Source organism: Oncorhynchus nerka, linkage group LG24 (genome assembly GCF_034236695.1).
Source record: "Oncorhynchus nerka isolate Pitt River linkage group LG24, Oner_Uvic_2.0, whole genome shotgun sequence".
Taxonomy (NCBI): Eukaryota; Metazoa; Chordata; class Actinopteri; order Salmoniformes; family Salmonidae; genus Oncorhynchus; species Oncorhynchus nerka.
The window spans coordinates 13742118-13769072 of NC_088419.1; the positions used below are offsets into that span (position 1 = coordinate 13742118).

Genomic DNA, 26955 nt, shown 5'->3' on the forward strand with positions numbered 1-26955 from the left:
ACCATCTCTGCAGCACTCCACGAGTAAGGCCTTTATGGTAGTGGCCAGACGTTAGTAAAAGGCACATGACAGCCCGCTTGGAGATAAAGGACTCTGACCATGAGAAACAAGATTATCTGGTCTGATGAAACTAAGATTGAACTCTTTGGCCTGAATGCCAAGTGTCACGTTTGGAGGAAACCTGGCACCATCCCTACGGTGAAGCACGGTGGTGGCAGCATCATGCTGTGGGGATGTTTTTCAGTGACAGGGACTGGGAGACTAGTCAGGATCGAGCAAAAGATGAACAGAGCAAAGTACAAAGAGATCCTTGATGAAAACATTCCAACAGGACAACGGCTTAAAATCAATTGTTATTGGTCACATACACATATTTAGCAGACGTTACTGCGGGTACGGTGAAAGGTTTGAGTTCCTAGATCCTACAGTGCTGTAGTAATTCACAACAATACACACAAATCTGAAAGTAAAAGAATGTAATTAAGAAATATATCAATATTAGGTTGAGCAATGTCAGTGGCATTGACATTTTTATTTATTTTTAACCTTTATTTAACTAGGCAAGTCAGAACAAATTCTTATAATAACGGCCTACCAGGGCACAGTGGCCAACTGCCTTGTTCAGGAGCAGAATGACAGATGTCTACCTTGTCAGCTTGGGGATTTTATCCAGCAACCCATTCGGTTACTGACCCAACGCTCTAACCACTAGGCTACCTGCCGCCCCAATACAGTAGAATGGAATACAGTATATACCTATGAGATGAGTAAAGCATTATATAAACACTATTTAAGTGTTCAAAGATTCCAATTCTATGTATATATAGCCTCTATCAAGTCCAATGTTATTTGTCACATGCAGATGTTAATGTGAGTGTAGCGAAATTCATGTGCTTCTATTTCCCGACAATGCAGTAATATCTAACAAGTAATTAACAAATTCACAACGACTATCTTATACACACAAATGTAAAGGGATGAATGAGAATATGTACATATAAATATTTGGATGAGCTATGGCTGAACGGCATCGGCAAGATGCAGTAGATGGTATAGAGTACAGTATATACATATGAGATGAGTAATGTAAGATATGTAAACATTATTAAAGTGGTGTTTTTTAAAGTGACTTGTGACCTTTTATTAATAAGTCAATTTATTATTTATTAAGTGGCCAGAGATTTGAGTCTATGTTGGCAGCAACCTCTCTATGTTAGTGATGGCTGTTTAACAGTGATGGCCTTGAGATAGAAGCTGGGGTTTTTTTTCACCTTAGAAGCTCTAAGGTGCAGGGTTGCGTAACCAGGCGGAAGCCGGCTAGTGATGGCTATTTAAGTCTGATGGCCTGTTTTTGATTCTCTCTGTCCCAGCTTTGATGCACCTGTACTGACCTCTCCTTCTGAATGATAGCGGGGTGAACAAGCAGTGGCTCATGTGATTGTTGTCCTTGATTATCTTTTTGGCCTTCCTGTCATTTCCTTCCTCCTCTGACGAGACTTCACTGCTCAAAATACCCTCTAATATACCCCCAACGATCCCCCCAAAACACCCCCAACGATCCCCCAAAACACCCCAACCATCCCCCAAAATACCCCCAACGATCCCCCAAAATACCCCCAACGATCCCCCAAAATACCCCCAACGATCCCCAAAATACCCCCAACGATACAAAAACACCCCCAACGATACAAAAACACCCCCCATCAACCTGGCTAAACTCAATACCCCTATAAATACACACCTTCAAGAAACACCCTTGAGCATTTTGGGGAAATTAATTGCTTAACATTGTTTGTGCCACAATTATACCTTTTTCACCCTATGATGTCTATTGCTGTTGGGTGTTTAATAAATAGGTGCTCCTTCATCACCTCATCTGTGTTGGCTTGTCCAGGAGGTCCAGTCTTTGCTGATCAACTGGAAAGGACCGGACCTGACCACGTACGGGGAACTGGTCCTGGAGGGCACCTTCAAGGTCCACCGGGCCAAGAACGAGCGCACACTCTTTCTCTTCGACCGCATGCTCCTCATCACCAGGCGCCGAGGAGAGCACTACGTCTTCAAGACCCTCATCTCGGTGAGTGCTGCTTGCTGGGGTCAAGGGTTAGGGGGTCAGGATTTGTCAACCCTGTTGTCCTGCGTTTTTTTCCTGTTTCAAATCCGATTTTGTTTTGTTAAGTCTCCATTATATTCCAATCACTTAGTTTGAATGGCGAAAAGTAATGTATTGTGTGTTGCATTTATTGTATATTCATTATTAGGAGATTTATGTAAATTTGCACTTGTGCTCTGATAATGTCTTATCAATGGTCCCTAAGGGGATTAATGAAGACTTATTGAGTTGAATTTTAAAAACAGAGCTGAGTGTGTTTTGGCTTATCTGTGGTTTGTCCCATTGGTCTAAACTAACTTCCTGTCGTCGTTTCCTTTCTTTCCTGATGATGAATGACAGATTAGGTAGTAGGACTGGAACTGATCTACTCCTTTCCTGCGTCAGTGATAATGACGGACCCGATTCTTTTCTGTGGTTTATGAATATTTTCTAACTTGTTTTTATTTTATTTTTTTATTTTTTTACTTTCTTCCACCTTCCTGATATGTCACGTTTGTCTTTCCTATCTTTCTGGTGACACTGGGTTTGATCAGTGTTCATCAGTGTCCCCTACACACTGAATTAATGAATATACTTTAGTATTACATCTCATTTTCCCTATTTGAGTGCGGACCAATCTTTTCTCTTAACTATATTTCATTCTGTTTTCATGTCTCTCGTGTTTGTTTTGCTACAGTGTTCCACCCTCATGCTAATCGAGAGTGCCAAGGACTCTCTAAGCTTCAGCGTCACTCACTACAAGCACCCCAAGCAGCCCCACACAGTGCAGGTGAGTGAGGGAGACCTCTCAATCAACCGCACAGTACCACAGTGGCTAATTAATGGGAATTCAGACATCGTAGGAGAACAGTAAGACACATTAGTAGTGGACTTTTAGAATCATGAATGCCATAGTTAAGCATGTGAATCAGATTACAGTATTGTGTGTGGGGAGGTTGGTTTTTATAACCTCGAAGGGACCAGACGTCCTCACAAAGATAGTAAAATAAGGGGGAAAAACTAACAAGTGGGGACATTTCGCTGGTCCCCACAAGGACAAAAGGCAGTTTTAGATTTAAGGGTCAGTGTTATGAGTTAGCTTTTGGGTTAGGGAAAATAGGAATTTGAATGGGAATCATTTGTTTGGTCCGAACAAGGATAGTAATGCAAACGTGTGTGTGTGTGTGTGTTCATGGCTGATTTCTGATAATACAACTGTATGAATATTTAAAGTAGGTCAACTCTCACCTTGCAGGCATTGTTCCTGTTGTGTAATAATGTAGACTAGATTGAAATAAGGCCTGCTGTTCATAAGAACCTGCACCTGTAGAATGTAGGTGTACTGGCTTGGTTTTTGCCAAAACAAATCATCATTACGCCATCATTATCATAGCCATAAAACTGTCTTTTGTTTTTGGTGTTTGTTTTTTCTTTACTTGTAGTGAATTCTCTGTGGGAATGCATAGGAACTTACCTGCCCCCTCTCTCACCCCCTTACCCTCAGGCCAAGACTGTGGAAGAGAGAAAACTATGGGCCCATCACATCAAAAGGATCATTCTAGAAAACCATCAAGCCATCATCCCTCAGAAGGTACATATGAGGTGCTATTGCTAATATTAAAGAGGGAATGGGGTAATCTAAGGGGCATAGCTGACGGTTGTTTTTGTGTTTCTTTTTATCAGGCAAAGGAGGCCATCTTAGAAATGGACTCGATTTGTGAGTATTCGTAGTGATTATTAATGCACTTTTCTGCCCAGCCACATATTTTTATATCCAAGCAACATCAGAATGAAGTTCATTTATTTAAGAGTGGCGGAGAGGGATACTTTTAATATACTGACCAAAAATATAATAAGCAACATGCAACAATTTCAAAGATTTTACTGCGTTACAGTTCATATAAAGAAATCAGTCAATTGAAATCAGTTCATTGGGCCCTAATCTATGGATTTCACTTGACTGGGCAGGGATGCTGCCATGGGTGGTTCTGGCTCCCAAGTGGCTTGGCCAGGCCCAGCCAATCAGACTTAGTTTTTCTCCACAAAAGGGCTTTATTACAAACAGAAGTACTCCTCAGTTTCATCAGCTGTCTGGGTGGCTGGTCTCAGACGATCCCGCTGGTGAAGAACCGGATATGGAGCTCATAGACTAGCAAATTCTCGAAAACAATGTTGGAGGCAGTTTATGGTAAAGACATTAGCATACAATTATCTCGCAGCAGCTCTGGTGGACATTGCATTGTTGCAGTCTGTGGCATTGTGTTGTGTGACAAAACTGCATATTTTAGAGCTGTCTTTTATTGTCCCCAGCACAAGATGCACCTGTGTAATAATCAGATTCTTCATATGTCACATCTGTCTGGTGGATGGATTATCTTGGCAAAGGAGAAATGCTCTCTAACAGGGATGTACCCATTTTAGAGAAAGAAGCTTTTTGTACATGTGGAACATTTCTGGGATCTATTATTTCAGCTCATGAAACATGGGACCAACACTTCAGATGTTGTGTTTTATGTTTTTGTTCAGTATAGATACGTTATTTATTAATAAATGTTATAGAAATTATGGAATGGCAGTCGTTGTGTATTTATTATTTCAGACTGACTGCCTCCTCTTAAAGGACTCTTCATTAGTACTTGACTAGAATATATGTATTAATTATATACAAAAGCCACACACTAATAATATTGGAAAGTGAGTGGATTGACCATCATGCGTCAGCTGAGTTTTTTTCTTCAAGATTTTTGTATTTATTGTTCTTGGATCATGATGTCATTCATTAGACTATAAGTTCATCAGGTGTGATTCATGATTTGTAAGTCTGTTAACGCATGTTTGTCTCTGTGCCTAAAAGACCCATCAAAGTTCCGGTACAGTCCAGAGAGAATGAAAAAGGCCATGTCCTGCCAATCAGACGAGTTTCCCAGAGAAGGTCGTCAGGGGCGACGGCAGTCAGGTAAGCACCCAACTTTAGTCCTGAAACTCAAATATCTATTATTGATGTGTAAACCATTCACTGCTGTGTAGGTGAACGTACAGGGAAATGATATGGGGAGACATATTATGACTCTAGTGTTTTCACATTTTGATTTGATTTGGCCAATGTTCAAATTGTGTGTCAGTCACGTAGCTAACGGTTACTCTACATGCTTTGTTAGCCTGGATTCAGATTGGGCTTTACGTGTCACATTTACATAACTCAAATATTGTATCTCACTGAAAAGGATTTGACAATGACCATCTATGCAGTTTTTTGAATTGTGATGAGGCGGGGACTGTCTGAAGTGGCTCTCTTTTGAGATGTGCTCATTGTCTATTTCTCTCTCAGAACCGACCAAACAGATCCTGAAGAACACCAAAGGTAAGGACACAAGGCTTTCATCCCAACCAATTTCATGTCATCATCAGCCATTATGACAAACACCTCTGAGAACCTTTTTGTGACTGTTCAGAACCTACTTCCTCTGTGTAATAGTCACAGTTGGTAACCAAATATGAAAGGGTTAGCTTGAGGAAATGCGCATCTCCTATGATGCTGGTGCAAATGGTGGATTCTATGTCTAGTATTTGGTATTTTATTAGGATCCCCATTACCTCCTGCCAAGGCAGCCACTACTCCTCCTGGGGTCCAAACTGAAACAAAACAACACATCAAAACAATAGTCATTAATAAAACAATAGGTCACATAAAGACATGATGCACTGTACAAATGGACGCTGCTCCACCAGTGTGTGATGAGGGACCATCACACAGCAGGTGCTTCAAAGAAACTGTGGGTAGCAGTAAAAGGAAAGCACCTTTGTCCTCGTTTTGGGGAGAACAAAAGCTAAGGTCTTTTACTTCTCCCTCTGAAATGAGAGCATAAAAGCCCCTTGGTTGCTCCATCGAGTGTCTCTCCAGCTCTTTTCTAGTAGTCAAATGTGGTTTGGAGAGCCGATCAGTGTCTCTTGCCCATTCGATTGATTCAGACTTTTAGTGAAAAATGTGACATTAGCATTATTCATTTTATTTTCTCATGCGCCTTGTGTGGTGTGACAGTGAGCTAGGTTTAGTCCAAGCAAACAATGCTGTCGGACTGCAGACTGACTAATTAATTTTCCAAACTCAATATGGAACTGTCAGTCATATGATACTTTGGCAAAGTTTCGTCTAAGGATATTAGACTAATTCATTGGAGAAGCAAACTCAATTTCATCATCAGGGAGGTATCATTGTCATTGAGTGCATTTTAATTTTGCTTATCGTAGGCTTGTTTGATTTACAATTGACTGAATACTTAGCTTTTTGTCCCTTTTTTTTAATTACATTTTTAAAAATATTTCTCTTCCCTTCTTGTTCACCTGTCCTGTTACCGGTGGGGATCCTACAGCCGTCCTCAAGGTAAGCCCAGAGTGATCCATTTGAAATTGTACTTGATAACAAACACGTGCTCTATTATGCTGCACTTATCTCTGCTCTCAAAGCCCAGCCGAGGGGAATTTACGGTTAATAATGTCGGTTAACATGCCGTTCAAAGATGGCTAACGTCATACAAAGGAAGGCTTTTTTTCTAAGTGAGAGGAAACGTACATCTGTAGATGGACATTTAATTTAGTGCCCTTAAATTCAGGAAATTACAGTTTATATTTTGGAACTGCCCTCAGTGGTTGCTTTCCCATGATTATTTCAGAACAAATGAACAGAATTCTATTCCATTTTCACCCCATGCAGTGTCTTATCCAAAGGTGGGGGGAACTCTGAACTCGATGTGAAATGCATGTCTTGTCAATTGGCAATCAGTGTCTTATTCCCAGGCACTTTAGGGGTCTTTTTTACCTTTATTTAACTAGGCAAGTCAGTTAAGAACAAATTCTTATTTTCCATGACAGTGGGCAGCTCGGGGGTTTGAACTTGCAACCTTTCGGTTACTAGTCCAACGCTCTAACCACTAGGCTACCCTGCCGTCTTAATAGGAACCATCCTGTTGCTCTGTCTGGGATTTACTGTAGCTCTATAATGTCACCACATGTGGGTATGAGACGATTTTTGTAATAGGGCTCATGTTTTCACACAATCCAGAGTATTTGCTGAGTGTGTGGAGATACCCAACAGGCTTTACTGAATAGGTCTTGAGGAGGTTCGTCAGACAAAATGCATTGTGTGATCTGTGTGACTTCACGCTACAGCACGCAGACAGCGAAGGAGCCCTACCAGACGACCCGCGCTCCATTCAGGCAGCCGCTAGCGTCAGCACCCTGGGCTCGAGCCTAGGCGAGTCCGAGGCTGAGAGGCCTAGTGTGGAGGAGGAAGAGGAAGAAGAAGAGGAGGAGGATATGGGCCTTAGGAAGGGCTCACTTGAGAGGCTAAGCCCCAGTGACATTGAGGAGCCGAGGACAGGGTCATCATCCCACAAGGGCAGGGCGACTCTGGGGGAGGAATGTGACTCGGATGATATTCTGATGGAGGAAGACCAGGTAGAGGACTTTGCCAGTTCCATGCTGGCCGCCATCTCCTGCTGGCACTATAGAGCCAGGGCTTTGCTTTCCATGGGGGTCACAACGGTGAGGCTCTAGGTGCCACCATCGGGTTTCCTTCTTCTTCTAAGCTTTGTAGCTACCCCCCTCCAGTCCCCAGCTTGGCCACGTTGGTCCACCCTAGTCTAGCCCAGAGTCTTGTCAGCCATAACCTACTAATGTCTTGGATAACCCCTTGTCAATGCTATTCGCATCCTGCAAACAGCGACTGACTTTCATGTATGGTGCTCCGTCTAAGCATGGATGCTCTTTGTCTCAATGCTTTCTACATTGAACTGCGTTAGACTACTAGATGCATGATCGTCATACTCCCAGAGTACCTCTAATGCTGCTTATGTTGATTGACTGCTTGTGTGACTGACTGACTGTGCTTTGTGCTTGTGTGACTGACTGACTGTGCTTTGTGCTTGTGTGACTGACTGACTGTGCTTGTGTGACTGACTGTGCTTTGTGCTTGTGTGACTGACTGTGCTTGTGTGACTGACTGTGCTTTGTGCTTGTGTGAGTGACTGACTGTGCTTGTGTGAGTGACTGTGCTTTGTGCTTGTGTGAGTGACTGTGCTTTGTGCTTGTGTGAGTGACTGTGCTTGTGTGAGTGACTGACTGTGCTTTGTGCTTGTGTGAGTGACTGACTGTGCTTTGTGCTTGTGTGAGTGACTGTGCTTGTGTGAGTGACTGTCGGTGCTGCAAAAACAAGGGGATGAATGGAACCTTATTAATTTCTATTTAACTGACAAAATGACCTTTTGTTGGTTTGCTGCCATTTACAATGTCGTTGTCATTGCCTCTTGTGAATCTCTCAATTAAAAAGGGAATGAAAAAGGGTAGGTAACTGCCCTCATCTCTCAGTTTAGCACAAACCTTGGCTCCAATGTCTCACTCTGACACTGCTCCCAGGACGGGTACATACTAAGAAAATAGGAGTCACCCTTTTCTGTTTGTGCTCTAAACTACTGACCAGTCCTGAAGAAGTTCTGCATGCATAGTGTCTTGTTTAAACCAGCTCATCTATAAATGTCATCTATAAACCCCCCCCCCCGGTATTTTCTCATTTGTCTGTTTATTTATGCTGAACTAAAATAAGCGTTTGCTGCTACTTGAGTGTCAGTCTGACATTAGCGTCGTCTGTTAACACAACACTGATTTGCATGTCTGCTGGGATTGATCAACTAATCGTGTGTGCATAGAGTGTGCTGTTGATAATGAAGTTTGCTGATTCACAACACATGCTTTACCTGGCTCTAATCCCCTTGCAAATGCATTCCCGTCTGTATTTTCAGATTCAAATAATGAGTCCCATTCTTACGATGTACATCTTGAACAGACCAGTATCATCTTTCACTCTTGTAATTAAAGTAATATGAGACTATAGGGTCAAAAATAACAGATTTATTGGCAATTTATAAAATTTTATGAAAACAATCTTGAATACAAATGTTGTATTATTGCTTATCAATATGTATTAGCCCTGTCTTGGCTGATGTTAGGAAGCTAATTCTAAATATTTTTAAACCTGGTTCTAAAATGATCTTTTTCTTCCTGAAGGATGAAGAGGGAGACGATGTAGTTGAGGAGAATGGGTCTTACAAAGAGAATGGGATTTCATCTGGTCCTGTGTTACAGTCGGAGACAGAGCAAAGCACCTCCATCGCGGAAAAGGTAAAGACGTGCCAGAGCTGGTTGGTGTTTGTGCCTCCTCACTGTACCGTCTGAATCTGTGAAAAATCAAACATCATCCTGGGGATGGAGGGAAAACATTCTGTCTCAAGTTTCTGGGTTTGGTCTTCACCACTTCCCCTGCTTCAGCCAGGGCCACTGACATTATTCAGTGAAACGTTGTGCCCATCTGTCTTGACTGATGTATTCCATCAAATGATGGCCGTGGAAGTGGCCTGTCTGGGTCAATGTGTCTCTTCCAAACTACTTCTCCTTGCCTCTCAGATTGGAAGCGCTGTCCAACCAAGCTTTCTGCTTCAGATTCATTCTGTCACAGTAACAGAACATGTGTCAGAATCTGGTAGATAAAATGGAACTGTAGATCATGTGAGGTTTATTGGTGGGTCGCCTCACCAATTAGGTGCTTTTTGAGTAGCCTAACTTGGCTGGGGGGGGGGGGGGGGGGTGGAAATGTCACTTAATATTTACTTTCTGTCATAAAGAACACATTTTCTACCTAATAAAAAAAACGCATTCCTTCCAATCTTGAGGTTAAGTATAAAAAATGCTATATGCCTATTAAGTAACTATTAGTAAATAAAGTAACATGGTTGACAACCTCATCTTTAAATCAGCCATCAATCTCTTTTTGACGACAGGGGGAATGGAAGCTTTTTGTGTGCAACAGGTAGGGGCAATTCAATGCAAGCTCAACTAAATACATACTTTCCGAATGCACTCTACTATACTATATATATATATATATATATATATATATATATAGTATAGTATAGTGCATTCTGAAAGTATTCAGACCCCTTGACTTATTTACCACACCAGTGGTAAATTCAATGGATTGGACATGATTTGGAAAGGCACACACCTGTCTATATAAGGTCCCACAGTTGACAGTGCATGTCAGAGCAAAAAAACAAGCCATGAGGTCGAAGGAATTGTCCGTAGAGCTCCGAGACAGGACTGTGTCAAGGCACAGATCTGGGGAAGGGTACCAAAATATTTCTGTAGCTTTAAAAGGTTCCCAAGAACACAGTAGCCTCCATCATTCTTAAATGGAAGAAGTTTGGAACCACCAAGACTCTTCCTAGAGCTGCCCCCTGCCAAACTGAGCAATAGGGGGAGAAGGGCCTTGGTCAGGGAGGTGACCAAGAACCCGATGGTCACTCTGACAGAGCTCCAGAGTTCCTCTGTGGAGATGGTTGTCCTTCTGGAAGGTTCTCCCATCTCTGCAGCACTCTATCAATTAGGCCTTTATGGTAGAGTGGCCAGACGGAAGCCACTCCTCAGTAAAAGGCACATGACAGTCCGCTTGGAGTTTACTAAAAGGCACCTTAAAGCAAGGTTCTCAGGTCTGATGAAACCAAGCATGTCTGGAGGAAACCTGGCAACATCCCTACGGTGAAGCATGGTGGTGACAGCATCATGCTGTGGTTATTTTTTTGCTGCGGTAGAGACTGGATGACTAGTCAGGATCGATGGAAATATGAACGGAGCAAAGTTCAAAGAGATCCTTGATGAAAACCTGCTCCAGAGTGCTCAAGACCTCAGACTGGAGCGAAGGTTCACCTTCCAACAGGACAACGATCCTAAGCACACAGCCAAGACAATGCAGGAGTGGCTTTGGGACAAGTCTCTGAATGTTCTTGAGTGGCTCAGCCAGTGCCTGGACTTGAACTCGATCGAACATCTCTGGCGAGACCTGAAAATAGCTGTGCAGCGACGCTTCCTGACAGAGGTTGAGGATCCGCAGAGAAGAATTGGAGAAACTCCCCAAATACAGGTGTGCCAAGCTTGTTTCTTCATTAACAAGAATACTCAAGGCTGTGATCACTGCCAAGGTGCTTCAACAAAGTACTGAGTAAAGTGTCTGAATACTTACTTAAATGTGATATTTCAGTTTTTTTTGTCAAGTTTTGCTTTGTCATTATGTAGATTGAGGTGGGGAAAAAATATTTTATGCATTTTAGAATAAGGCTGGAATGTAACAAAATGTGGAAAAAGTCAAGGAGTCTGAATACTTTTCAAATGTTTTCATTTGAAGTCAGAAGTTTGCATACACTTATGTTGGAGACATTAAAACTAGTTTTTCTATTTTTGCAACCAATAGAATTTATTTTGACCTTTATTTAACTAGGCAAGTAAGTTAAGAACAAATTCTTATTTTCAATGACGGCCAAGGAACAGAATGTTATATATAGGGGGGATACAACCATCCCAGCTCTGCAGACTGTGCTGCGAAGAGACAGAATCATTTGATTTGTTTTGGTTCTGTCCATATGTACAATTCAAGTCAGAAGTTTACATACACTTCGGTTGGAGTCATTAAAACTCCAACCACTCCCCACATTTCTTGTTAACAAACTATAGTTTTGGCAAGTCTGTTAGGACATCTACTTTGTGCATGACAAGTAATTTTTTCCAATAATTGTTTCCAGAAAGATTATTTCACTTATAATTCACTGTATCACAATTCTAGTGGGTCAGAAGTTTACATCCACTAGGTTGACTGTGCCTTTAAACAGCTTGGGAAATTCCAGAAAATGTAATGGCTTTAGAAGCTTCTGATAGGCTAATTGACATCATTTGAGTCAATTGAAGGTGTACCTGTGGTTGTATTTCAAGGCCTACCTTAAACTCAGTGCCTCTTTGCTTGACATCATGGGAAAACCAAGAGAAATCAGCCAAGACATCAGAAAAAAAAATTGTAGACCTCCACAAGTCTGGTTCATCCTTGGGAGCAATTTCCAAACAACTGAAGGTATCACGTTCATCTGTACAAACAATAGTATGCAAGTATAAACGCCATGGGACCATGCAGCTGTCATTACCGCTCAGGAAGGAGACTCGTTCGGTCTCCTAGAGATGAACGTACTTTGGTGCAAAAAGTGCAAATCAATCCCCGAACAACAGCAAAGGACCGTGTGAAGATCCTGGAGGAAACAGGTACAAAAGTATCTATATCCACAGTAAAACGAGTCCTATATCGACATAACCTGAAAGGCCTCTCAGCAAGGAAGAAGCCACTGCTCCAAAACCACCATAAAAAAGCCAGACTACGGTTTGCAACAGCACATGGGGACAAAGATCATACTTTTTGGAGAAATAACTTCTGGTCTGATGAAAAATAAATTGAACTGTTTGGCCATAATGGCCTTTGTTATGTTTGGAGGGAAAAGGGGGAGGCTTGCGAGCCGAAGAACACCATCCCAACCGTGAAGCACGGGGATGGCAGCACCATGCTGTGGGGGTGCTTTGCAGCAGGAGGGACTGGTGCACTTCATAAAAAAGATGGCATCATGAGGAGGAAAAGTGTAAGTGGATATGTTGAAGCAACATCTCAAGACATTAGTCAGGAAGTTAAAGCTTGCTCGCAAATGTGTCTTCCAAATGGAGAACGACCCCAAGCATACTTCCATATTTTAAAAAATGGCAACATTTGCCTAAGGCAAAATGTGTAGAATTGCAGCAAACATTTTCTCTACTGCCCATGAAAGAATGCTCAGAAATAAATGTTTTTGCGCAAATGCCTGTATCGCATTTATGTCCGCTTGTTCTCAAGCATAAGGGTGTGTTCATAACAATTCAACTGTTCCACTCTGTTAGCAAATAGATTTAAGTTTGCTAAACTTTAATATAAATATGGTCTGGCTAATCACTAGCACTTGGGCTTGAGAGATTGTTGATGAGACCTCTGTTAGTTTTCTACAGCCTAATTCCTGCTACAGGTAGTTATTAGTGAATGTGCATTATGCATGGTTCTAGTAAAATTTGTAACAAAAAGGGCATTTTCATAGACAGACTTGAAAGCCAGATCAGTGATTTATTGCAAAAAAATCAGGTTAAACTATTTTGATAAAATAAAATAACGAATGGGTCTTATGGTTGTGGAAGGCTTATATTTAGCCTCGGTATAATTACACAAGCCCTGAATTAATTTGATTATGGCTGACTGTTTGTAATGCATTGTATTTGACCTGTAATTGTACAACAACAATAATTGAAAGAAAACATTTTTTTAAATGTAGATGTACAGTCGTGGCCAAAAGTTTTGAGAATGACACAAATATAAATTTTCCTCCGTTTGTATGAAGGCAATTTGCATATACTCCAGAATGTTATGAAGAGAATGATCAGATGAATTGCAATTAATTGCAAAGTCCCTCTTTGCCATGCAAATGAACTGAATCCCCCAAAAAACATTTCCCCTGCATTTCAGCCCTGCCACAAAAGGACCAGCTGACATCAGTGATTATCTGGTTAACACAGGTGTGAGTGTTGACGAGGACAAGGCTGGAGATCACTCTGTCATGCTGATTTGAGTTTGAATAACAGACTGGAAGCTTCAAAAGGAGGGTGGTGTTTGGCATCATTGTTCTTCCTCTGTCAATCATGGTTAACTGCAAGGAAACACGTGCCGTCATCATTGCTTTGCACAAAAAGGGCTTCACAGGCAAGGATATTTTTGCCAGTAAGATGGCACCTAAAATCAACCATTTATCAGATCATCAAGAACTTCAAGGAGAGTGGTTCAATTGTTGTGAAGGCTTCAGGGCGCCCAAGAAAGTACAGTAAGCGCCAGGACCGTCTCCTAAAGTTGATTCAGCTGCGGGATCGGGGCACCACCTGTACAGAGCTTGCTCAGGAATGGCAGCAGGCAGGTGTGAGTTCATCTGCACGCACAGTGAGGCAAAGACTTTTGGAGGATGGCCTGGTGTCAAGAAGGACGGCAAAGAAGCCACTTCTCTCCAGGAAAAACATCAGGGACAGACTGATATTCTACAAAAGATACAGGGATTGGACTGCTGAGGATTGGGGTAAAGTAATTTTCTCTGATGAATCCCCTTTCTGATTGTTTGGGGCCCCCGGAAAAAAGTTTGTCCGGAGAAGACAAGATGAGCGCTACCATCAGTCCTGTGTCATGCCAACAGTAAAGCATCCTGAGACCATTCATGTGTGGGGTTGCTTCTCAGCCAAGGGAGTGGGCTCACTCACAATTTTGCCTATGAATAAAGACCCAACACATCCTCTGAGAGCAACTTCTCCCAACCATCCAGGAACAGTTTGGTGACGAACAATGCCTTTTCCAACATAATGGAGCACCTTGCCGTAAGGCAAAAGTGATAACGAAGTGCCTTGGGGAACAAAACATCGATATTTTGGGTCCATGGCCAGGAAACTCCCCAGACCTTAATCCTATTGAGAACTTGTGGTCAATCCTCTAGAGGCGGGTGGACAAACAAAACCCCACAAATTCTGACAAACTCTAAGCATTGATTATGCAAGAAAAGGCTGCCATCAGTCAGGATGTGGCCCAGAAATTAATTGACAGTATGCCAGGGTGGATTGCAGAAGTCTTGAAAAAGAAGGGTCAACACTGCAAATATTGACTCTTTGCATCAACTTCATGTAATTGTCAATAAAAGCCTTTGATACTTATGAAAATGCTTGTAATTATACTTCAGTATTCCATATTAACATCTGACAAAAATATCTGAAGACACTGAAGCAGCAGACTTTGTGGAAATGAATTTGTGTCATTCTCAAAACTTTTGGCCACGACTGTATATTGTGAATCGCTCATAAATCTGAAACAATCTAGATATCATTTTAGGCCATATCACCCAGCCCTACCCCCATTAAAGTTGCACAAGCACTAATTTCATGGAACTACCCAGGTACTGACACATTTTTAAAGATGTACATTTTGCATTGTTTGTTTTCAGTGTATGTTGAAAAACACTTCACTTGTTTAGAGAATTGATGAATGTTAAAGGTGAAATATGCAGAAATCCCTCTGCCATTTCCTGGTGGCAATAAATGGAAAAGTTTGCCTAATTTCAGTTTGTGACTCACTAAGCAATGCATAGTGTAGAGAATCATTGTACCATCTAAACCGCTGTGAAATATTTTTTCAGTAACCAAAAATATAGAACTGTCATCTGTTTGAATCTGTTGTACAAAAGTAAAAGACGCAAGAGCGAAACTTAAGAAAGGAAAGTATAGACACAGGCGCACATAGAACACTTCTACCCCTTCTTACACTTGCTTTCAATGGAAATGACAGATCTATAACTCTGATCTCTATGTGAATTTGGTAGGGTCACCCCAAAAAGTTATAAATTGCAGATTTAAGGATGGAGGTTGCTTTTGTGCTCTTACTCAGCATTACACTTTTTCTCCTAGGCTCCTCAGGACAAGCCACTGCTCCAGACCAAGACCTCTGCCTCGGAGTCCACTGAAAGGCTTAAGCCAGCCCCCTCGGACCCAGAGAAGGCTTCTGCCACTCCTCCCAAGGTCTGCACCACTCCTCCCAAGGTCTGCACCACTCCTCCCAAGGTCTGCACCACTCCTCCCAAGGTCTGCACCACTCCTCCCAAGGTCTGCACCACTCCTCCCAAGGTCTGCACCACTCCTCCCAAGGTCTGCACCACTCCCCGCTGGATCGCGTTACCAGAGCCCCAGAGTGACAAGGAGGATGCGATGGAGGAACAGACCGGGGCGTCGTCAGCATCTCAGTCAGATGACATAAAAACATTGAGCAGTGCAGAATCTTCCGAAGAAGAGGAGGAAGAGGAAGTAGCAGCAGCACAGGAGAGCGGGCCCAGCAGCATTCTACCTCCCTCCGTACTGAATCAAGCCAGTGCCATCGCAGAGCACTTCACCAACAGCGCCAGGCGAAGCAGCACGGATGATGCCCGCTCCCTTGGCTGCCCCTCGCCACGCCTTCCCAGCCGGACTGGTAGCACCCTCAGCCTTGGCGGCGAAGGCAATGAACGCCCCCACTGGCTGAACAGCTCCTGCTTCGAACCGACCCAGGACAACTTTGGCGGAACGGATCTGACTATGCTTTCTCCGAGGGATGACAGCCTCTTTGAGATGCACAGGAGGAGAGACTCTACCCTATCCAAGCAGGACCAGTTGCTCATTGACAAAATCAAAAGCTACTACGAGACTGCCGAGCACCAGGATGCCAACTTCAGCCTCAGGCGCAGGGAGAGCCTGACCTACATCCCTACTGGCCTTGTCAAGAACTCTGTCAGCTGGTTCAACAGTTCGGACGAGAGCCCTGGCGCAGAGAAAAGTGATACATCAGCCTTGGCCACTTCCTCTGCACCCCACCCTTCCACTTCAGAACCTGATTCATCCAAGGCTCCAGGCGTCTGGGACTGCATGACCTCCGGTGCATCATTTGACTCACTGGAGTTGGAAAGAAGTAAGAAGCCTGAGGTGGTGGGTTCAGAGGCAGAGAGAAAGGACCGGTCTCTGGGTTTACAGGAGAGGCACATCCAGGACGATGAGTTCCGACCTTCATCTGAGATGATCAAGGTTTGGCAGGACATGGAGAAAAAGGGGAGCAGATCCCAGGGAGAGGCCAGAGGCCCTGTGAAAGACACCGAGGCTCAACAGAAGACCTCTAGAGTCGCTGGTCCAAGCCTGAGCAGAAGGAGCCAGACTCCAAAGAAGAACTCTGAATCGGAGCCTGACGATTCCTTTATGATACTGGAGGAAGCAGACCTGAGCACCATCACTGAAGAATCCATGAGCCCTTCGCCCATTAAGAGCAAGGTGTTGGGGCTTGGCCGTACAGCGAGTGTGAGGGATCCCCGCAGATCCAGGGTTGACGAGGGTAGGCTTTCCAGAGCTCCTATGCCCAGGGTCATCCAGTTGAGGGCTGAGGAAGGGGAGGAGGCCAGCAAGGAGCCTCAGTCGCCAGACGATGCGGAGATGGCTAAGAACAAAGTTTTCCAGTTGGCCCGGCAGTACAGCCAGCGTATCAAGTGCACCACACCAGCTCCTAGACAGCGAGATGTCCTGTTTGGAAAGAAGAATCTGCCCTGTGTGATCGAGGAGAAGCCAGAGAGCTCAGGTACGGAAGATATGGAAGAGTGTTGTGTTTTTCTAAATGATGTGCACTCAGGTAGGGAAGAGCTTTGTTTGTCCCTAAGTGTTGTGCCTCAAGAAGTGCTGTGTTATCCTTTTTACCAAGTAGGGTTTGAATTAGTCTTCGCCTCGCTAGGTGGTGCTCTCCTATTAGCCTGGCAAATATCGGTTTCAAGTGACTGATAGGGCTGCCCACATTGGGGGGGGGGAAGATTTAATGGAAAGGTTTACTAATAGATTGCTTAGCAAATCATACAGTTTTTATTTATGCGGCCTATGTAGTTTACATGCACACTAAACCAGTATTACTTCGACTATGGCAATACTCTGAGTAAGGCAGAGTAAGGTCTTAATTAGAGTAAGCATACTCTGAGTAAAATAGGTTGACTATCGAGCTATTTTCCACATTATTATAAGATTATTAGGACAAGTAATCGCCTTAATCGGAGTATTACTCTTTCTCTGAATACTTTTCGGCAAACAAGCGCACAGGAAAGCAACTTACTCCAGAAGAGAAGGCATTGGGTGAGTCAAGGTAGGATGATGAGTAGCTGGTTTTAGCAATGCTAATTAGTATTCTCCAGCCAATTTAGCTTGTTTGCTAAATTGTGTCATTGGTATGTCGTTGTCGTGGGTATATTAGCGGCCGTGACAGACATGAGACAGAGCTCACGATAAGCTCCCACTGTTGTCAATGCAGCCTACTACATTGGCAGCGTGAGCAGTACAGCAGCACTTAAAGCACGCATTTTGACTCTATTTTCCTGAAACCGACACAAGTCGCTGAGCTTCTGGAAACTGGAAGAAATGTATTGCGCTGCCTGAGTAGCAGTCCAAAAACTATGCTGACAGAACGCGAATGTGATGTTTTGTAGTGCATTGTAGATTTGTCATTACTGAGAATATTGTTTTACTCAGAGTATTCACAATAATGTGTGCATGTAAACATACCTGAAGATACCAAAACTACCACTAAGCCATATAGACCGCAGTATCCCCTTCGGAGCATTACAGTATACCACACGAGAATGCCCAAAATAAAAACAGAACTTTCAACTTATTCTGATACTCTGACGCTCAGATACTTCCTGTTAAGTCTTGTTTATGTGGTGTGTTTTACAGGTAAACCCAACTTGACGCTGCCCCTGCTCTCGTTTGATCGCGTGAGCAATCTCCAGGAGTTGAGTCCTATAGCCATATCTCCCAACCCTGCTCACATGCCTAGCTCTTTGGGCAGTCCCCGAGTCCTTTCACCCGGCCGCATGTCCGCCAAGAGCCCACTCAATCCTACGCCTACCGAGGCTTTTAACTGGCCCGACGTGCGGACACTTCGCTGCAAGTATGCCAGCTCGGACAAAGATCAGTCCCAGCTGCCGCCAGTTAACCGAAGCCGTTCAGTTCCTGAGAGGATGGACAGCGGCCCCAAAAGGCGCTCAAGCTTCTGCTCCAGCTTAGTCACTGCTTCTGATACGGTCGAGGCTCCGGCCTACAGACCCCACCTCAGCAGGGACCCTGGCCCTGGAGAGGGGTTGGCTAGGCTCCACAGGGCCGGGTCATTGGACCAGAGACTGAGTGGGCTGCATCTGAGTGAGCTACAGAACCTCCAGGATGAAGTCCCTAATGACAGTTACTACATCTCGGCACAGGCCACCATGCCCAATGACCACAGGGTCGTTGTTGTGGAGAAGGTTCCGGAGCCTGAGACAGAATCCAGCTCTGCAGAGCCACTGGAGATGGTACTCAGGGCAAGGAGAGTAGAGGTGGTAGAGGACATAGATGATAGCTATGTCCAGATCCGTTCACCGACCACTAGAGAGAAAATCTCCATCATGGCTGTAATCGACCGCTGCCGGGCCTATCAGGAGTCAGATGAGTATAGGCAAAGGGAGGAGGGCGGGGCTAAGGCAGAGTCAGTACCCTTAAGTGGGAGGGGCAAGGAACTTGACAAGGGTTCACCCTCAAATGAAAAGCTTGAAGATGCCCAGAAAACTGCCATGAACTTGGTCAAAAAGACAGATGCTAGTCAACAGAACGTGGTGAAAAACTTGAGACAAAAATTCCTTAACTTGAGGTGAATAGCACCAGTAAACTTTTTAAGTAACCTTTTACTCTGTTCATATTTTTCATCAACTAAGGGGTTTAAGTTAGGTATGCTGATCTCAAGTTAGGATTCGGTGTGTTGGTCAGTCTTGTACTGCAATTTAATGGTTTAAGCTTTGCTGTCAAACTTTCTGTGTACATAGAAGCGGTTATTGTGACAGCCCAGGGAAAATGTAGTTGTTTTGTCTCAAATGATGCATAGACATGTTTAAATATCTATGTACAATACTCAAGAGAACCCTCTCTTGATCCTGAAATGATGTCGGTCTAAAGCACCTTTTGTATAGCTTGTGTTGTTCCATCATAAGGCAATTGTATTGCACAATTGAAGAGAGCAATATTTTGGAGGGAGTGAAATGTATTTAGTTTTCTTTCTAGGGTGGCTACCCACTGGGCACAGATATCACTTCAACGTCTAGTTTTGATTTACATTTGATTGACTTGTCAACTAACGTAAATTCAAAGTAAAACCAACAAACATTTTCACCATCATTGGATTTAGGTTCAAAGTTGGGTGAAAAAAAGACAAATTACCTAAATTCCTTTACGTCAATGACCATGTTGATTCAATGTCTTCAAACTTAATTGTTTTGTTGAAATGATATGGAAACAACATTGATTCAACCAGTTTGTGCCCAGTGGCTACTGTGTCTTTGACATGAAATGAGAGCCCCTCAACATCATAGCAGCACTACTGTTTACTGGAAAGCACAGAAATATGATATTGTCTGACGACAATAGTTTTCGGGGGAAATGCTGACCAGAAAATTAAGGGAATGAGTCTGAAACTTGAGAGCATTGCATAATTTGCTGTTTTTACCATCTTTCCTTGAACTCTCACCCTGCACTAGACTTACCTTTCACTGCACATGGCCTGACCACTAAAATACACATGAGAGAGTCATGGCCATACTGGGATATAATGGTTCGTTAATTGCCCTGTGACCACTTTGTAAATCCCACCTGAAGTGGTGATCGCTCAAGGATTGTCTTGTAATTTTATATAATCATTGAATTATCAAATGGATTGAGAATCAAAGACCCTGTATGAAGTGTTGCTCTTTTCTAGTTAGTCAACTCTTACCTTGATTATATATATCATTGTTCAGTTAATTGGCTAATGATGTGCACTTTGTATGTGTTCTCTGCTTCGGCTGCCCAAAGGAACTTCCTTCTCAGCAACAGGTCATTAAAATGAGTGGACGTAAGACTTGAAAGAGTGAGAACTAGTGTACACGTATAGATCCAGGGGACCCTAGTCAAAAGGGTCCAGGTCTTCTACTGCTAAAAAGTGTTACTGTCACTGCTCACTACTCCGAGGTCATTCCTTTTCTTCACTATCTACATTTACCTCTTATTTATTAAGCCAATGTCAATTTATGAACATTACTTGTCTTGTCTTTATATATTTGTGAGTGTGTGTGTATGTATGTGTATATATGGGTATATATATAAATATATGTATGTATATATATGTGTATATATAGATATATATATGTGTGTGTATGTTGTCTTGTATCTTGACGGTTGTACAGAAATGTTTGTGTTGCCTAGAGACGGTATACATTCCATATTAAAACATACGGCTCACTTGTCCAGAAAAAAATGTTTATTGTGTGCGCATGCGTGCGTTCGAGTCAGGGAGAGCATGTCTTTCTGTTTCTTTTAAAGAATTTGGGCTGTATGGCTGAACAAATAAGGTTTAGTTGAATCTCCTTTACGGTTTACATATTAGAATTGGGGATGCATGGCTGGACAAGAAAGATTTAGTCGAATCTCCTTAACACGGAACCCAAACCGGCTGCGTGCACCATCGTGCACACAAAATACATTTTGTACCCCCACATCAAACGCGATCGTGACACGCAGGTTAAAATATCAAAACAAACTCTGAACCAATTACATTTATTTGGGGACAGGTTGAAAAGCATTAAACATTTATGGCAATTTAGCTAATTTGTCCTATTTAGCTAGCTTGCTGTTGATAGCTAATTTGTCCTGGGATATTAACATTGAGTTATTTTACCTGAAATGCACAAGGTCCTCCAACAATTAATCCACACAAACGGTCAACCGAATCGTTTCTAGTCATCTCTCCTCCTAGTCCTTTTCTCTTGGCTTCATATTGCGATTGGCAACTTTCATAAATGATGTACATTACCGCCACTGACCTTGTTCGTCTTTCAGTCACCCACGTGGGTATAACCAATAAGGAGACGGCACGTGGGTGGGTACCTGCTTCTATAAACCAATGAGGAGATGGGAGAGGCAAGAACTTGCAGCGCGATCTGCGTCACAAATAGAACTGACTTCTATTTTAGCCCTTGGCAACGCAGGCGCTCGTTGGCACGCGCACAATAATTCAAGCGGTGTAGTCAGCCTGTTATAGTGTCCATATTAGGACAGGCTCGTCATACTCCTTAGAAAAGAATCATGACATTTAGAATGATTCGGTCCATAGAAAGGATATGACCCCTACATGTCATGACGACAACAGACATTACCTGAATTAGGAAAGCTGCTGTTTGTGGTAATAAGAGACTGTAATGAGGTGGTTATGGTTCAATGGTTTCTAAACAGACATACTTTTTATGTAATAATATATGCCGTTTAGCATATATGCCAATTTGACTTATTGTCATCCGTGCATACATTTGACATATGGGTGGCCCCGGGAATCGAACCCACAACCCTGCAAGCGCCATGCTCTACCAACTGATCCACACAGGACCACTGAAGGTAGATTTGAAATGCACTACAGTCTCTGCTAAATGTCTCTCCTACTTGTCAGCGAAGTGATTGGAAACCCTTTCAGAATGGGTAGAGGAGGGAGAGTGTGCATTGACAATGGGACAGATGCAGTTGTTCGCGGTAGCGTTGAACACCAATTAACTGGACGGTGAATGTGGGAAGATCATTACGAGTGTCGTATATGCGTTTCACATAAGCCTTAGCTATTCTCTATAATGTGTTTCTAGCTATTATAGAACAGAAAATCCAGCAGAAGTGGATCCTCTATCATTATTTTGTTATGTTGCATTGTCTATTCTGTTCCTTATGTGAGATTTTCAGGTGTAAGATTTTCCACTCGTGGCATTAGTAAACAACAATGTCATTTCTGAGAAACTGATGCTAGTGTCAAGACTGCGTTCAGTTCTAAACAAGTAGTGCTTTATGATTATGATATGTAAATAAATCTGTCATGTTTAAAAAGGATGTGTATGTATAGACTTTGTCACAGAGAAATATAATAATTAACTTTGATGCATCTTACCGACCTGAGTGCCAACCAATGATCTATATAATACCGGGATTACTGATGCTATGTATTGGCCAGTGAGAGGCTTTGAAGCCACCTGCTGCCATATTGGTACTCCTCAGAATGAGCAGCCCTCAACAGGAATGAATTCTAGTGTTTCAATTAAAAGCACAATGTTACATTTATTTATTTGTTGTAGAGTGGGGACCGTAACATTAGTACTCTCTAAAAATTCATCTTTAAGGAAAATGTTTTAATATATTTTGTATTTTAATGTTTATCTCACATAATATATTTCAAAAGTATGACATAAGGTGTTTAATGGAATATACTTGTGAAAATGTAGGAATGTTGACCAATCTTTTTACAATGGTGGAGGAGTATGAAAATGTCTGCAGCGGCTTCCAAACAGCATCCTGTCAGTCATCTAGGGTTTGGGTTTATATACATGATTGGGGCAACCTGAGTGGTGGTAGAAAGAGTGAGGCTGTGTTTACACAAAATCTGAAAAAAATTCTGGTCGTTTGGTCAAAAGACATTTTTTTTTTTTTATCAGATAACATCTGATGTGATTGGTCAAAAGATCAATTAGTGGAAAAAATATCATAATTGGGCTGCCTGTGTAAACGTAACCCTTGCGAGGTGTCAGTATGTGCAGCCTATGAGGTTCAAGAGAGGCCAACTGTGCTTAAGCACAGGAATCCTACTGTCTCCTGCACCAGTTAAATGCAATTGTGTTTACAAAAAGAAACCACATTAACATTATCAGAGAAAAGTTTCAAAATAAATCACATTGCTGGATTATAACGAGGTTTATGGTAAATTCTGCACTTTCCACAATTATTTTGAACTACGAAAATGTCGCCCTCAGTAAATAGGTCTAACAATATAAAGGGTCGCTGGCAAACGTCCAAATAGAAAGTGTTTACCATTTGGTACCCATCAATGAATTGACTGTTTTTAAATGGATTTGTTTTCTTCTCAAATCATTGACATATTTGTTAAAGCCCAATGGCGTGTTGAGTTTGTGAACATACCAGGAACAGCATATTTCAACTATGACTTTGCCTGCAGGGAAATCTGTGTTTAAAACTGTTTAAAGGAAGTGTATCTTTTAGTATACAGTGGGGGCAAAAAAGTATTTAGTCAGCCACCAATTGTGCAAGTTCTCCCACTTAAAAAGATGAGAGGCCTGTAATTTTCATCATATGTACACTTCAACTATGACAGACAAAATGAGGGAGAAAAAGTCCAGAAAATCACATTGTAGGATTTTTAATGAATTTACTTGCAAATTATGGTGGAAAATAAGTATTGTAACTTTTTTGCCCCACTGTATGTAAAATTCTTTATCAATATTAAAGTAAAATTCCAAAAGTTTGCAAAACTGTATCGCAAGTAAGGATTGGTAAACTTTTGAAAGGGCAACAGAAGTGGCTCCACATTTCTCGTGGGCAAAATCATAGTTCGAATGGGAACCCAAGGGGGTTTATAATAGCTCTTTGGTGACTGGGAGAAAAATTATATTGTGAGTAATGGGGCATATGTGATAAGTCTGACATTATTGTGTTCAAGTGCTTTTGAAGGCAGACCAATTCTTCAACCAATAAGGTTTTAGCTAGCTTGATAAGATGGCTTAAGTTGCTAATAATAAGGTTAGCTAGCTTGATAAGATGGCTTAAGTTGCTAATAATAAGGTTAGCTAGCTTGATAAGATGGCTTAAGTTGCTAATAATAAGGTTAGCTAGCTTGATAAGATGGCTTAAGTTGCTAATAATAAGGTTAGCTAGCTTGATAAGATGGCTTAAGTTGCTAATAATAAGGTTAGCTAGCTTGATAAGATGGCTTAAGTTGCTAATAATAAGGTTAGCTAGCTTGATAAGATGGCTTAAGTTGCTAATAATAAGGTTAGCTAGCTTGATAAGATGGCTTAAGTTGCTAATAATAAGGTTAGCTAGCTTGATAAGATGGCTTAAGTTGCTAATAATAAGGTTAGCTAGCTTGATAAGATGGCTTAAGTTGCTAATAATAAGGTTAGCTAGCTTGCTTAACATTGACATTATGGTCAAACTATCTACGTTATCAACATAAATTGATACATTTGTGATTGTAAAAAAACAAATGGTTATGTTGTCATCATTTGGTTGAAAAGGTGAAAGGTAAGTGGTGAAACTCGGGTAATAAAATGATCAGTTTCCCACTTGGAGGGTTGTTCAAAACGTCCGATATCTCCGACAGCATGTGAACGCTCCACAAGAGATATTTCATCCTTTCCAGTTGTATTTTATTGGCAGTGTAAGAGCATGGAAACGAGGGTGACAGTAAATACAGTGAGAATTAATTATAATAATGTCATATTTATTAGATTCTCTTTGAATGCTCCTTTACTCTCCTGTCTCCACTTCCAGTCATACATGAATACTAATATTGAACAAAAAATATCAACACAACATGTAAAGTGTTGGTCCCATGTTTCATGAGCTGAAATAAAAGATCCCAGAAATGTTCCATACGTACAAAGTGTATTTCTCTCAAATGTAGTTCACATCCCTGTTAGTAGCATTTTATCCTTTGTCAAGCTAATCCATCCACCTGACAGGTGTGGCATATCAAGAAGCTGATGAAACGGCATGATCATTACACAGGTGCACCTTGTGCAGGGGACAATAAAAGGCCACTTTGAAATGCAGTTTTGTCACACAACAAAATGCCACAGTTGTCTCAAATTTTGAGTGTGCAATTGGTATTCTGACTGCCGGAAGGTCCACCAGAGCTGCTGCCAGGGAATTTAATGTTCAATGCTCTACCATATACCGCCTACAACGTAATTTTAGAGAATTTGGCAGTATGTCCAACCGGCCTCACAACCTCAGACCAGGTGTCTGTAATAAAGCCCCTTTGTGGGGAACATTTTTATCTGATTGGCTGGCTCCCCAGTGGGTGGGGCTATGCCCTCCCAGGCCCACCCATGGCACTGTCTAGCCATTTGAAATCCATAGATTAGTGCCCAATGAATTGATTTCAATTGACTGATTTCCTCATATGAACTGTAACTCAAGTCAAATCTTCGAAATGGTTGCATGTTGCGTTTTATATTTTTGTTCAGTGTATTTTTTTATCTATTGCTATATACTTCAGTTTCAGCTTATTCCAGATCTGCATGTGATGACCACAACAACCAAAGGACACACAAGGGCCATTATTCACAAAGTGTCCCTGAGTAGGAGTGCTGCTCTACGAGTTTCCCCCCTCTTATTCATTATGATTTAAAAGGCAAAACAGATCCTTGCTCTCCTACTCTGAAACGCTTTGTGTAAACGGGGTCCAGGCTAGGATAGTAGCGTTAACTCACGACAACCCACATTGATCCACTAACGCTTTAGTTTAAAATCATCTCTACGCCCTACTTTATTTAGGCTAATATGGAGAAAACTCAAGTGCCACTGCCAGACTGTAGACAAGACGGACACTGATATGATCAGTGATTTGAAGCACTCTCTTGGTGTTTGTTACTGAAGCTACTTGCCCAGGGACTGTAGTGTACTGAAGAAGTCACCTGCCTCTCCAGTCTCCTCTTGCAGAAGAAAGGAGGGACAAAGTCCATCGGGTCCTTGATGCCCAGGAGGATGTTATACAGGCTGGGTTTATTTGCCACGTGGCTCCTATATACAAATTAACAACAATCCATCACGCATTACACAAAACAATCTGCACAATACTTTCAAACAGTACAACAATGTACTGTAACACCGAGTTTAATGAAAGTCACCAGCTTTAACTTTAAAGTCTCCACATACTGTGTAGGGTTACACGCATTGATAGAGAAAGTATCCTCATGGCCAAGAGAAGTGGGATGAAGTTGATCTAGAGACCGATTTAAGATCAGTTTTGGGGGTTTCCCCTCAAATGGTTCGGTAATGATATGGGGAGGGTAAGCTGATACTAGATCAGTGCTTATAAGACCAAATTCAATCTACTAAATATGAAATTCATGTAGGTGTGACTTGTTTTCACTGACCTGACTACAGTACATCTGCTTTGTGGACCATCATGGTCAGGAGTAGGTAGGCAGCCTAATTCAGTGAAGGTGCTCATGTACTGGCCTGGACATGAGAGGAGGTTACAAGTGGCTAAGCTATTATGTCAGAAATACATTGCATTCAAAGTTAGTTTGCTTTTGAGGGTATTTCTAGCCACCCATAAGCAGTTATTTAATATATACACTGCTCAAAAAAATAAAGGGAACACTTAAACAACACAATGTAACTCCAAGTCAATCACACTTCTGTGAAATCAAACTGTCCACTTAGGAAGCAACACTGATTGACAATAAATTTCACATGCTGTTGTGCAAATGGAATAGACAACAGGTGGAAATTATAGGCAATTAGCAAGACACCCCCAATAAAGGAGTGGTTCCGCAGGTGGTGACCAC

At 42.1% G+C, this 26955-nt stretch overlaps 1 protein-coding gene across 3 annotated transcripts in view; it reads left to right on the forward strand.

Moving 5' to 3' along the window:
• Positions 1 to 22477, forward strand: part of LOC115107543 (pleckstrin homology domain-containing family G member 3) — a 119466-nt gene extending 96989 nt beyond the window's left edge. For 2 of the 3 annotated variants that reach the window (XM_029630941.2, XM_029630937.2), the window contains 11 exons: positions 1895 to 2077; positions 2790 to 2882; positions 3597 to 3683; positions 3776 to 3809; positions 4947 to 5048; positions 5421 to 5453; positions 6463 to 6473; positions 7259 to 7633; positions 9152 to 9265; positions 15464 to 17147; positions 18284 to 22477. In XM_029630941.2, coding sequence (XP_029486801.2) covers positions 1895 to 2077; positions 2790 to 2882; positions 3597 to 3683; positions 3776 to 3809; positions 4947 to 5048; positions 5421 to 5453; positions 6463 to 6473; positions 7259 to 7633; positions 9152 to 9265; positions 15464 to 17147; positions 18284 to 19236 — 3669 coding nt within the window. In that variant the 3' untranslated portion in view covers positions 19237 to 22477. The remainder of the gene's footprint in view (positions 1 to 1894; positions 2078 to 2789; positions 2883 to 3596; positions 3684 to 3775; positions 3810 to 4946; positions 5049 to 5420; positions 5454 to 6462; positions 6474 to 7258; positions 7634 to 9151; positions 9266 to 15463; positions 17148 to 18283) is intronic. The other variant, XM_029630940.2, reaches the window with a different exon arrangement.
• Positions 22478 to 26955: the final 4478 nt, after the last annotated feature.